Source organism: Salmo salar, chromosome ssa02, assembly GCF_905237065.1.
Source record: "Salmo salar chromosome ssa02, Ssal_v3.1, whole genome shotgun sequence".
Classification (NCBI taxonomy): Eukaryota; Metazoa; Chordata; class Actinopteri; order Salmoniformes; family Salmonidae; genus Salmo; species Salmo salar.
In genome coordinates, this window is record NC_059443.1 from 95,283,938 (window position 1) to 95,296,727 (window position 12,790).

Consider the following 12,790-nt stretch of genomic DNA (forward strand, 5'->3'; position numbering starts at 1 on the left):
ATTTTTGATACTCCTTGTCTCCACATTGTCTCCCTTTTGTTGCGAACTCAGAGCTGGTTCGTAATGGAATTAGGAATATATGGATAAACAATGTCAGAGCAGCATAGACTGAGATACAGTTTATACATATGAGATGAGAAATGATATGTAAACATTATTAAAGGGACTAGTGTTCCATTTATTAAAGTGGCCAATGATGTCAAGTCTATATGTAGGCTGCAGCCTCTCTGTGCTATATAACAGTCTGATGGCCTTGAGATAGAAGCTGTTTATCAGTCTGATGGCCTGGAGATAGAAGCTGTTTAACAGTCTGATGGCCTGGAGATAGAAGCTGTTTAACAGTCTGATGGCCTGGAGATAGAAGCTGTTTAACAGTCTGATGGCCTGGAGATAGAAGCTGTTTATCAGTCTGATGGCCTGGAGATAGAAGCTGTTTAACAGTCTGATGGTCTGGAGATAGAAGCTGTTTACCAGTCTGATGGCCTGGAGATAGAAGCTGTTTTTCAGTCTTTCGGTCCCAGCTTTGATGCACCTGTACTGATCTCGCCTTCTGAATGATAGCAGGGTGAACAGGCAGTGGCTCCGGTAATAACAAAGAACATGTATGTATGCCTGGGGGGAAATTCACTTTCATACAGCAATACCAGTGGACAATTTGCACTAAATAAACATAAATGGAACATATTCCCTTTTGCTGACGTGATGAACCACTAAGGGGACATAAATATTTAATCCCAAAACTTTCCCTTTGGTTTAACTGTTTAAGACGGTCCCCTTTTCTAATAGAGGCCGGAATGTGATCAATACCCACAGCTTGTAGGTGTAACCGATGTGAAATGGCTAGTTAGTTAGCGGTGGTGCGCGCTAATAGCGTTTCAATCGGTGACGTCACTCGCTCTGAGACTTGAAGTAGGGTTTCCCCTTGCGTTGCAAGGGCCGCGGCTTTTGTGGCGCGATGGGTAACGTTGCTTCGTGGGGTGTCAGTTGTTGATGTGTGCAAGGCTCCCTGGTTTGAGCCCGGGTTGGGGCGAAGAGATGGAGGCAGGGTTGCCTTGGTGTAAGGACTTATAGTGCCTTGCCATGGGGTAGTCGTCATTGCCTACCCGTATGGCGTACTTGTGTTCTGCTAGGCGGTCTTGAAGGCGTCTCTTTGTCCGTCCAATGTAGAACACCTTGCACTGTGGACATTCCAATCTATAGATGACATGAGTGGTTTTGCAGTTAATGAAATGCTTGACGTAATACTCCATTTTGGAAGCTGTATCAACAAAATACTTTTTCTGTGCAATATTTCTGCAGTGGTTATATTTAAAAGAGCCCTTGGGTTTGTGGTCAAGCCAAGTTTTTTGAGAGTCACCCGGAAGATAACTGTGTACTAATTTATCATTTAGGGTAGGACATCTTTTAAAGCTTATGACTGGTGGCTCAGGAAAGACTTGGTGTAGTAGAGTATCACTTTGGATAATTCCCCAATTATTTTGAATGATTATTTTAATGTTCTCTGCTTCAGTACTGTATTTTGTGGGTATTGATCACATTCCGGCCTCTATTAGAAAAGGGGACCGTCTTAAACAGTTAAACCAAAGGGAAAGTTTTGGGATTTACAAACTACAGGCCACTAAATACCCTGGTTTACATGAAGATATGGATTTACAAACTACAGGCCACTAAATACCCTGGTTTACATGAAGATATGGATTTACAAACTACAGGCCACTAAATACCCTGGTTTACATGAAGATATGGATTTACAAACTACAGGCCACTAAATACCCTGGTTTACATGAAGATATGGATTTACAAACTACAGGCCACTAAATACCCTGGTTTACATGAAGATATGGATTTACAAACTACAGGCCACTAAATACCCTGGTTTACATGAAGATATGGATTTACAAACTACAGGCCACTAAATACCCTGGTTTACATGAAGATATGGATTTACAAACTACAGGCCACTAAATACCCTGGTTTACATGAAGATATGGATTTACAAACTACAGGCCACTAAATACCCTGGTTTACATGAAGATATGGATTTACAAACTACAGGCCACTAAATACCCTGGTTTACATGAAGATATGGATTTACAAACTACAGGCCACTAAATACCCTGGTTTACATGAAGATATGGATTTACAAACTACAGGCCACTAAATACCCTGGTTTACATGAAGATATGGATTTACAAACTACAGGCCACTAAATACCCTGGTTTACATGAAGATATGGATTTACAAACTACAGGCCACTAAATACCCTGGTTTACATGAAGATATGGATTTACAAACTACAGGCCACTAAATACCCTGGTTTACATGAAGATATGGATTTACAAACTACAGGCCACTAAATACCCTGGTTTACATGAAGATATGGATTTACAAACTACAAGCCACTAAATACCCTGGTTTACATGAAGATATGGATTTACAAACTACAGGCCACTAAATACCCTGGTTTACATGAAGATATGGATTTACAAACTACAGGCCACTAAATACCCTGGTTTACATGAAGATATGGATTTACAAACTACAGGCCACTAAATACCCTGGTTTACATGAAGATATGGATTTACAAACTACAGGCCACTAAATACCCTGGTTTACATGAAGATATGGATTTACAAACTACAGGCCACTAAATACCCTGGTTTACATGAAGATATGGATTTACAAACTACAGGCCACTAAATACCCTGGTTTACATGAAGATATGGATTTACAAACTACAGGCCACTAAATACCCTGGTTTACATGAAGATATGGATTTACAAACTACAGGCCACTAAATACCCTGGTTTACATGAAGATATGGATTTACAAACTACAAGCCACTAAATACCCTGGTTTACATGAAGATATGGATTTACAAACTACAAGCCACTAAATACCCTGGTTTACATGAAGATATGGATTTACAAACTACAGGCCACTAAATACCCTGGTTTACATGAAGATATGGATTTACAAACTACAAGCCACTAAATACCCTGGTTTACATGAAGATATGGATTTACAAACTACAAGCCACTAAATACCCTGGTTTACATGAAGATATGGATTTCTCACCATTCCTGTAGGGTTGTGATAGGTCCATTTGCTGTCATCTAGTGGTCATTTTGCTCAATTGCCCTCAGCTATGTTTAGACTATTGTTGTTCATGTTTGGCTGTGTTCTAGTGTACTATGGAATATATTGCTTTCTTATTCTTGACACTTCTCCCGGTCATGTTTAAGGTTAGAACTACCTTTCTAAGTGTTCTGATACTTCTAGCTTGGAGTTGTATTTTTTGATAACATAGCTACAGTATTTCACTTTTTAATGTGTATAGTATTGTTTACTAGGTGTGTCCAATCAATTTTAACCACTCCCTTCAAATTAGGGCTAATTGGAAAAGCTGTTCAAAGGAGGACATTGTATTATTTCTTTGTATTCCCTGACGAAGGCCATGCAGCCGAAACGCGTCAGATTTTTAAAACCTTGTTTCTATTGAACATGCCATACTAATAAAGGCATTTTAATCAATTATATGAAGAGTGCCTTGGTCCTCCTTTCTATTTTATACTGTACTCTGTATTTCACACAGTGAGTCTATACAACCTATTATGTGTCAAGGGAAGCACATTTTACTCCTGAACGTGTTTAGGCTTGCCATAACAAAGGGGTTGAATACTTTCTGACTCAAGACATTTCAGATTTAAATCTTTTATTCATTTGTAAAAAAGAAAAGAAAAACATATTTCCACTTTGACATTATGAGTTATTGTGTGTAGGACAGTGACAGTAAAATCTCAATTTAATCGATTTAAAAATTCAAAATGTGGAAAAGGTCTAGGCAGTGAATACTTTCTGAAGGCCCTGTAGCTGGTATCATGACTTTCAGCATGACAATCAACATCATAACTAAAAGTGAGAAAGAACTATATCTCACAGATCCAGGAATGGTTAAATGAACACGGATAGTCATGCCATGGTCCTTGGTCTGATGAACTGTGAGTTAACAACACACAGTTCTCCACTCCACCACCATTAGGCTGTCCACTCCCCCAGTACCTGCAGGATGAACAATACAGTTAGACTGGATACTCTCTCAGAACCTAGAGTATGAACAATACAGTTAGACTGGATACTCTCTCAGAACCTAGAGTATGAACAATACAGTTAGACTGGATACTCTCTCAGAACCTAGAGTATGAACAATACAGTTAGACTGGATACTCTCTAAGAACCTAGAGTATGAACAATACAGTTAGACTGGATACTCTCTCAGAACCTAGAGTATGAACAACACAGTTAGACTGGATACTCTCTCAGAACCTAGAGTATGAACAATACAGTTAGACTGGATACTCTCTCAGGACCTAGAGTATGAACAATACAGTTAGACTGGATACTCTCTCAGAACCTAGAGTATGAACAATACAGTTAGACTGGATACTCTCTAAGAACCTAGAGTATGAACAATACAGTTAGACTGGATACTCTCTCAGGACCTAGAGTATGAACAATACAGTTAGACTGGATACTCTCTCAGAACCTAGAGTATGAACAATACAGTTAGACTGGATACTCTCTCAGAACCTAGAGTATGAACAACACAGTTAGACTGGATACTCTCTCAGGACCTAGAGTATGAACAATACAGTTAGACTGGATACTCTCTCAGAACCTAGAGTATGAACAATACAGTTAGACTGGATACTCTCTCAGGACCTAGAGTATGAACAATACAGTTAGACTGGATACTCTCTCAGAACCTAGAGTATGAACAATACAGTTAGACTGGATACTCTCTCAGGACCTAGAGTATGAACAATACAGAGCTAGACTGACCACTCTCTCAGAACCTAGAGTATGAACAATACAGTTAGACTGGATACTCTCTCAGGACCTAGAGTATGAACAATACAGTTAGACTGGATACTCTCTCAGGACCTAGAGTATGAACAATACAGTTAGACTGACCACTCTCTCAGAACCTAGAGTATGAACAATACAGTTAGACTGGATACTCTCTCAGGACCTAGAGTATGAACAATACAGTTAGACTGACCACTCTCTCAGAACCTAGAGTATGAACAACACAGTTAGACTGGATACTCTCTCAGAACCTAGAGTATGAACAATACAGTTAGACTGACCACTCTCTCAGAACCTAGAGTATGAACAATACAGTTAGACTGGATACTCTCTCAGAACCTAGAGTATGAACAATACAGTTAGACTGGATACTCTCTCAGAACCTAGAGTATGAACAATACAGTTAGACTGGATACTCTCTCAGGACCTAGAGTATGAACAATACAGTTAGACTGGATACTCTCTCAGAACCTAGAGTATGAACAATACAGTTAGACTGGATACTCTCTCAGGACCTAGAGTATGAACAATACAGTTAGACTGGATACTCTCTCAGAACCTAGAGTATGAACAATACAGTTAGACTGGATACTCTCTCAGAACCAAGAGTATGAACAATACAGTTAGACTGGATACTCTCTCAGAACCTAGAGTATGAACAATACAGTTAGACTGGATACTCTCTCAGAACCTAGAGTATGAACAATACAGTTAGACTGGATACTCTCTCAGAACCTAGAGTATGAACAATACAGTTAGACTGGATACTCTCTCAGAACCTAGAGTATGAACAATACAGTTAGACTGGATACTCTCTCAGAACCTAGAGTATGAACAATACAGTTAGACTGGATACTCTCTCAGAACCTAGAGTATGAACAATACAGTTAGACTGGATACTCTCTCAGAACCTAGAGTATGAACAATACAGAGCTAGACTGGATACTCTCTCAGAACCTAGAGTATGAACAACACAGTTAGACTGACCACTCTCTCAGAACCTAGAGTATGAACAATACAGTTAGACTGGATACTCTCTCAGAACCTAGAGTATGAACAATACAGTTAGACTGGATACTCTCTCAGAACCTAGAGTATGAACAATACAGTTAGACTGGATACTCTCTCAGGACCTAGAGTATGAACAATACAGTTAGACTGGATACTCTCTCAGAACCTAGAGTATGAACAATACAGTTAGACTGGATACTCTCTCAGAACCTAGAGTATGAACAATACAGTTAGACTGGATACTCTCTCAGAACCTAGAGTATGAACAATACAGTTAGACTGGATACTCTCTCAGAACCTAGAGTATGAACAATACAGTTAGACTGGATACTCTCTCAGAACCTAGAGTATGAACAATACAGTTAGACTGGATACTCTCTCAGAACCTAGAGTATGAACAATACAGTTAGACTGGATACTCTCTCAGAACCTAGAGTATGAACAATACAGTTAGACTGGATACTCTCTCAGAACCTAGAGTATGAACAATACAGTTAGACTGGATACTCTCTCAGAACCTAGAGTATGAACAATACAGAGCTAGACTGGATACTCTCTCAGAACCTAGAGTATGAACAACACAGTTAGACTGACCACTCTCTCAGAACCTAGAGTATGAACAATACAGTTAGACTGGATACTCTCTCAGAACCTAGAGTATGAACAATACAGTTAGACTGGATACTCTCTCAGAACCTAGAGTATGAACAACACACAGAATCAGTCCTACCCCTTACACGGTGGTCAGAGTTGTTAGAGCAGTAGTCTCTTACTTTGGGGTGGTCAGTGGGTTGCCGTCCACCCATTTCCAGGTCCCCTCAGTAACAGTGTCAGTCAGACCAATCCAGAAACCCTTGTTGAGGTGGAAGAGAAACTCCTGTTGGTGAGAAAGAGCTGATATTGTCAACTACTATAGACTACATGTGTTAAATACTGGAAGATACATTACTGACCAAGGGATGTTTGATCATAACCCCCCCGCCATATCTCTCTCTCTTTCTCTCTCACCTGTTCCTTATCACTGTTGATGATCACCAGGTCTGCTCCTCTCTCCAGACAGTCATCTTTGCTCTCCCCCCAGGTTTTAGTCTCAGTAGACAGGAAGTACCAACTGGATTCAAACTTCTTCCAGTCTTTAGGGCAGGTTTGTTCTACAAGACAAAAACATGAATTTCCATCTTATTATTCTGCACCTATTATTTTAGAATACAAACACAAGTTGACTGCATATTAGATATATGATGTTATGATCATTTATTTGGTAAACTCACTCAGATTAGAGAACTTTCTCATGAGATCATTTTTCTCTTTTTGTTGCTGGCCTCTCTCTTTAGTCAGAAGGCTGTAACTGGTCTGTAGCTGGTCTCTCTCTTTAGTCAGGGTGTTACTGCTGGTCTGTAGCTGGTCTCTCTCTTTAGTCAGAAGGCTGTAACTGGTCTGTAGCTGGTCTCTCTCTTTAGACAGAAGGCTGTAACTGATCTGTAGCTGGTCTCTCTCTTTAGTCAGAAGGCTGTAACTGGTCTGTAGCTGGTCTCTCTCTTTAGTCAGAAGGCTGTAACTGGCCTGTAGCTGGTCTCTCTCTGTTGAGTCGTGATGACCAATTACTCCATCTGTAAAAGGGAAAAGTTAATCAAACATGTAACTACCACACCATTGATGATTAAGGATGATTAAGGATGATTAAGTATGATTAAGGTTGATTAAGGATGATTAAGGATGATTAAGGATGATTAAGTATTCTACTTAAGTCTCAGTGACAAAATACTAAACTTACAGTAGACAGACAGGCCTATGATCCCAGTCAGTAGGAGAACACACAGCAGCCCCAGACACACTGCAGCTACTCCAGAGGGTCTCTTCCACCACTGGAAATGTACTGAATCACAAATTATTAAAGTATGGTATTTGGTAATGTGTTTTACTGTATCATCCACGATTGGGACAAATAAATAAAATAAAATTGTATTTGTCACATGCGCCGTATCCAACAGGTGTTTTAACCTGTTGGGGCTACAGGTTAGCAATGAACCCCGAGACGGGATTGCTAACAAGGCTGGAAATTCAAAACATCAAAAATCTAATAATTTCAATTTCTCAAACAAGCAACTATTTTACACCATTTAAAAGATAAACATCTCCTTATTCCAACCACATTGTTCGATTTTCAAAGAGGCTTTACGGCAAAAGCATAAAGTTAGATTATGTTAGGACAGTACATAGCCACAAAAGTACAAACATCCATTTTCAATTCAAGGTCACCAAAAGCAGAAACCAGCTAAAATTATGCACTAACCTTTGGCAATCTCCATCAGATGACACTCCTAGGACATTATGTTATACAATACATGCATTTTTTGTTCCATCAAGTTCATATTTATATCCAAAAACAGCATTTTACAGTAGCGTGAAATTCAGATTTTTTCTTCTCTGAAGTGCTTCCGGTGAACAACGTTACAATTTACAAAATTACTATTCGAAAACATTGGTAAATTATAATATTGTGATTCAAATAATAATAGTTTATCATTTCGTAAATGCTACTGTATTGCCAGATTTCAAAATAACTTTACTGGGAAATCACAAGTTGCAATAAACCGGGTGCTGTGCTAAGAACAATAGGCTAGGCTATATAGGTTAGCATCATCTTGTAACCAGCTAATATCAATAATACTATCGTCAATAATCCCTTACCTTTGATTATCTTCATCCATTGGCACTTCCAGGAATCCCAGGTCCACTACAAATGTGGTTTCTTTTGACAAAGTTCATAATTGATGTCCAAATAACTCCAAGTTGTTCCATGTTGTTAGCGCTTCGGTGGCTACTCAAAAGTAGTGCGGGCGGGGGGTGGGAAGTCACGGCGAAAAGTTAAAAAAGTTAAAAAAAATAATCTATTTACGTTCGTTCAAACATGTCAAACGTTGTTTAGCATCAATCTTTAGAGCCATTTTTAACGTGAAACATCAGTAATGTTTCAACACGACCGCTCCTGTGTCTAGAAAAACATCTTTGAAAATTGTCTCGAGTTACATGATTGAGCAGGTGCAGGCAATAATGGAAGTGACGACATCCCAGGGAGGTCAACTTCCCTTCCTTGTCATCCGGTCTCTGTTGATCATAGACGCTTCAAACAACTTTATAAAGATCGCTGACATCTAGTGGAAGCCGTAGGAGTTGCGAAATGAATCCTTTCTCACTGTGGTATCTATTAAACAATGATTAAAAAAAATAGTACAGCCACAAAATTCTTTTTTTATCTCAGGTTTTCTCAGGTTTTTGCCTGCCATATGAGTTTTGTTATACTTACAGACACCATTCAAACAGTTTTAGAAAATTCAGAGTGTTTTCTATCCAAATCTGGTAATAATATGCATATCCTAGCTTCTGAGTTGGTGTAGGTGGCAGTTAAAAATGGGCACATATTTTTTCAAAATTCTCAATACTGCCCCGTAGCCCATTAAGAAAAATACAAAAAAATGAAAATAAATAAAAGTAACAAATAATTAAAGAGCAGCAGTAAAATACCAATAGCAGGGCTTTATACAGGGAGTACCGGTACAGAGTCAGTGTGCGGGAGCACTGGTGTCGAGGTAATTGAGGTAATATGTACATGTAGGTAGAGTTATTAAAGTTACTATGCATAGATAATAAACAGAGTAGCAGCAGGGTAAAAGAGGGGGGGGACAATGCAAATAGTCTGGGTAGCCATTTGATTAGATGTTCAGGAGTCTTATGGCTTGGGGGTAGAAACTGTTTATAAGCCTCTTGGACCTAGACTTAGGCACTCTGTTACTGCTTGCCATGCGATAACAGAGAGAACAGTCTATGACTAGGGTGGCTGGAGTCTTTGACAATGTTTAACCTCTCTAGGCTAGGCGGGACGAATTCGTCCCACCTACGTAACAGCCACTACTATCCTGTGGCGCGATTTTCAAAACCTTAAAAATCCTATTACTTCAATTTCTCAAACATATGACTATTTTACAGCCATTTAAAGACAAGACTCTCGTTAATCTAACCACACTGTCCGATTTCAAAAAGGCTTTACAACGAAAGCAAAACATTAGATTATGTCAGCAGAGTACCAAGCCAGAAATAATCAGACACCCATTTTTCAAGCTAGCATATAATGTCACATAAACCCAAACCACAGCTAAATGTAGCACTAACCTTTGATGATCTTCATCAGATGACAACCCTAGGACATTATGTTATACAATACATGCATGTTTTGTTCAATCATGTTCATATTTATATCAAAAACCAGCTTTTTACATTAGCATGTGACTAGCATGTGACTAGCATTCCCACCGAACACTGCCGGTGAATGTACTAAATTACTCACGATAAACGTTCACAAAAAGCATAACAATTATTTTAAGAATTATAGATACAGAACTCCTCTATGCACTCAATATGTCCGATTTTAAAATAGCTTTTCGGTGAAAGCACATTTTGCAAAATTTTCAGTAGATAGCCCGGCATCACAGGGCTAGCTATTTAGACACCCAGCAAGTTTAGCACTCATCAAAGTCAGATTTACTATAAGAAAAATGTTATTACCTTTGTTGTCTTCGTCAGAATACACACCCAGGACTGCTACTTAAATAACAAATGTTGGTTTGGTCCAAAATAATCCATCGTTATATCCGAATAGCGGCGTTTTGTTCGTGCGTTCCAGACACTATCCGAAATAGTAAAGAAGTGTCACGCGCATGGCGCAATTCGTGACAACAAAATTCTAAGTATTCCATTACCGTACTTCGAAGCATGTCAACCGCTGTTTAAAATCAATTTTTACGACATTTTTCTCATAGAAAAGCGATAATATTCCGACAGGGAATCTCCTTTTCGGCAAACAGAGGAAAAAATCCCAAAGGCGGGGGCGGTCGGGGTCATGCGCATAAGCTAGTGTCTCTTGATCGGCCACTTGAGAAAGGCGATAATGTGTTTCAGCCTGGGGCTGGAATGACGACATTCTGTTTTTTCCCGGGCTCTGAGCGCCTATGGACGACGTGGGAAGTGTCACGTTAGAGCAGAGATCCTTAGTAAATGATAGAGATGGAAAAGAAGTTCAACAAATGGTCAGACAGGCCACTTCCTGTAAAGGAATCTCTCAGGTTTTGACCTGCCATTTGAGTTCTGTTATACTCACAGACACCATTCAAACAGTTTTAGAAAATTTAGGGTGTTTTCTATCCATATGTAATAAGTATATGCATATTCTAGTTACTGGGTAGGAGTGGTAACCAGATTAAATCGGGTATGTTTTTTATCCAGCCGTGTCAATGCTGCCCCCTAGCCCTAACAGGTTAAAACATGTTGGGATTACAGACAGACAGTGAGAGGTTGAAAATGTAAGTGAAGACACTTGCAAGTTGGTCAGCACATGCTCAGAGTACACGTCCTGGTAATCCGTCTGGCCCTGCGGCCTTGTGAATGTTGACCTGTCTAAAGGTCTTACTCACGTCGGCTACGGAGAGCGTGATCACACAGTCGTCCAGAACAAAGCCATATTGCTACATGGCAATCTCACCTGTTTAGGTGTGTGTGTGTGTGTGTGTGTGTGTGTGTGTGTGTGTGTGTGTGTGTGTGTGTGTGTGTGTGTGTGTGTGTAATCTTACCTGAATCAACAACTCCATCTCTTGAACTGGGCTTGAAGGCTCTTACATTGGAATATAATTGGTCATCAATCTCTGTGTTTTTCATTGCATCAGGCTCATCGTCTTCAAATCCATCTGAGTTTTCATAGACTCCCTCTGACATCTTAACACACTTGTGGTGAAATACAGTAACTTCTAACCTCAACTCTAATATACGTCTATAGCTGTGTCTTCTCCCCGCAAAGTCCTGCGTCTGTGTGACTTTAGGTAGTGAAACTCTTTATCAGTCAACCACAGTGAAGGGGAAATTGTGAAATTAGCACAACCCTGGCCACTACGTGACTCCCACCAGCCTTAGTGTGATAATATAATACATGATATGACTCCCACCAGCCTTAGTGTGATAATATAATACATGATATGACTCCCACCAGCCTTAGTGTGATAATATACTACATGATATGACTCCCACCAGCATTAGTGTGATAATATAATACATGATATGACTCCCACCAGCCTTAGTGTGATTATATAATACATGATATGACTCCCACCAGCCTTAGTGTGATAATATAATACATGATATGACTCCCACCACCCTTAGTTTGATTATACATTGCTCAAAAAAATAAAGGGAACACTAAAATAACACATCCTAGATCTTAATGAATGAAATAATCTTATGAAATACTTTTTTCTTTACATAGTTGAATGTGCTGACAACAAAATCACACAATAATAATTTATTGAAATCCAATTTATCAACCCATGGAGGTCTGGATTTGGAGTCACACTCAAAATTAAAGTGGAAAAACACACTACAGGCTGATCCAACTTTGATGTAATGTCCTTAAAACAAGTCAAAATGAGGCTCAGTAGTGTGTGTGGCCTCCACGTGCCTGTATGACCTCCCTACAACGCCTGGACATGCTCCTGATGAGGTGGCGGATGGTCTCCTGAGGGATCTCCTCCCAGACCTGGACTAAAGCATCCGCCAACTCCTGGACAGTCTGTGGTGCAACGTGGCGTTGGTGGATGGAGTGAGACATGATGTCCCAGAGGTGCTCAATTGGATTCAGGTCTGGGGAACGGGCGGGCCAGTCCATAGCATCAATGCCTTCCTCTTGCAGGAACTGCTGACACACTCCAGCCACATGAGGTCTAGCATTGTCTTGCATTAGGAGGAACCCAGGGCCAACCGTACCAGCATATGGTCTCACAAGGGATCTGAGGATCTCATTTCGGTACCTAACGCAGTCAGGCTACCTCTGGCGAGCACATGGAGAGCTGTGCGGCCCCCAAAGAAA

The 12,790-nt window shown here is 39.9% G+C and overlaps 1 protein-coding gene across 1 annotated transcript; it reads right to left on the reverse strand.

Annotated features, from left to right (window-relative positions):
- Positions 1-3,770: 3,770 nt before the first annotated feature.
- Positions 3,771-11,865, reverse strand: LOC106610904 (C-type lectin domain family 4 member M-like). Its single transcript, XM_014210570.2, has 6 exons — positions 11,505-11,865; positions 7,655-7,756; positions 7,152-7,490; positions 6,889-7,031; positions 6,654-6,757; positions 3,771-4,062 (listed from the first exon to the last, which is right to left on the reverse strand). Exons 1-6 carry the CDS (start codon positions 11,644-11,646, stop codon positions 3,930-3,932), a joined length of 963 nt encoding a protein of 320 aa, XP_014066045.2. The 5' UTR covers positions 11,647-11,865; the 3' UTR covers positions 3,771-3,929.
- Positions 11,866-12,790: the final 925 nt, after the last annotated feature.

What these genes read in the sequence shown, in the direction of transcription:
- LOC106610904 (XM_014210570.2), bottom strand. Translation starts at nt 11,646, where the DNA reads ATGTCAGAGGGAGTCTATGAAAACTCAGATGGATTTGAAGACGATGAG. An exon ending in GAGAAAGTTCTCTAATCTGA is followed by an intron (nt 7,032 to 7,151) that starts GTGAGTTTACCA and finishes TTTGTCTTGTAG; the next exon opens with AACAAACCTGCCCTAAAGAC. An exon ending in AACCCACTGACCACCCCAAA is followed by an intron (nt 4,063 to 6,653) that starts GTAAGAGACTAC and finishes TTCATCCTGCAG; the next exon opens with GTACTGGGGGAGTGGACAGC.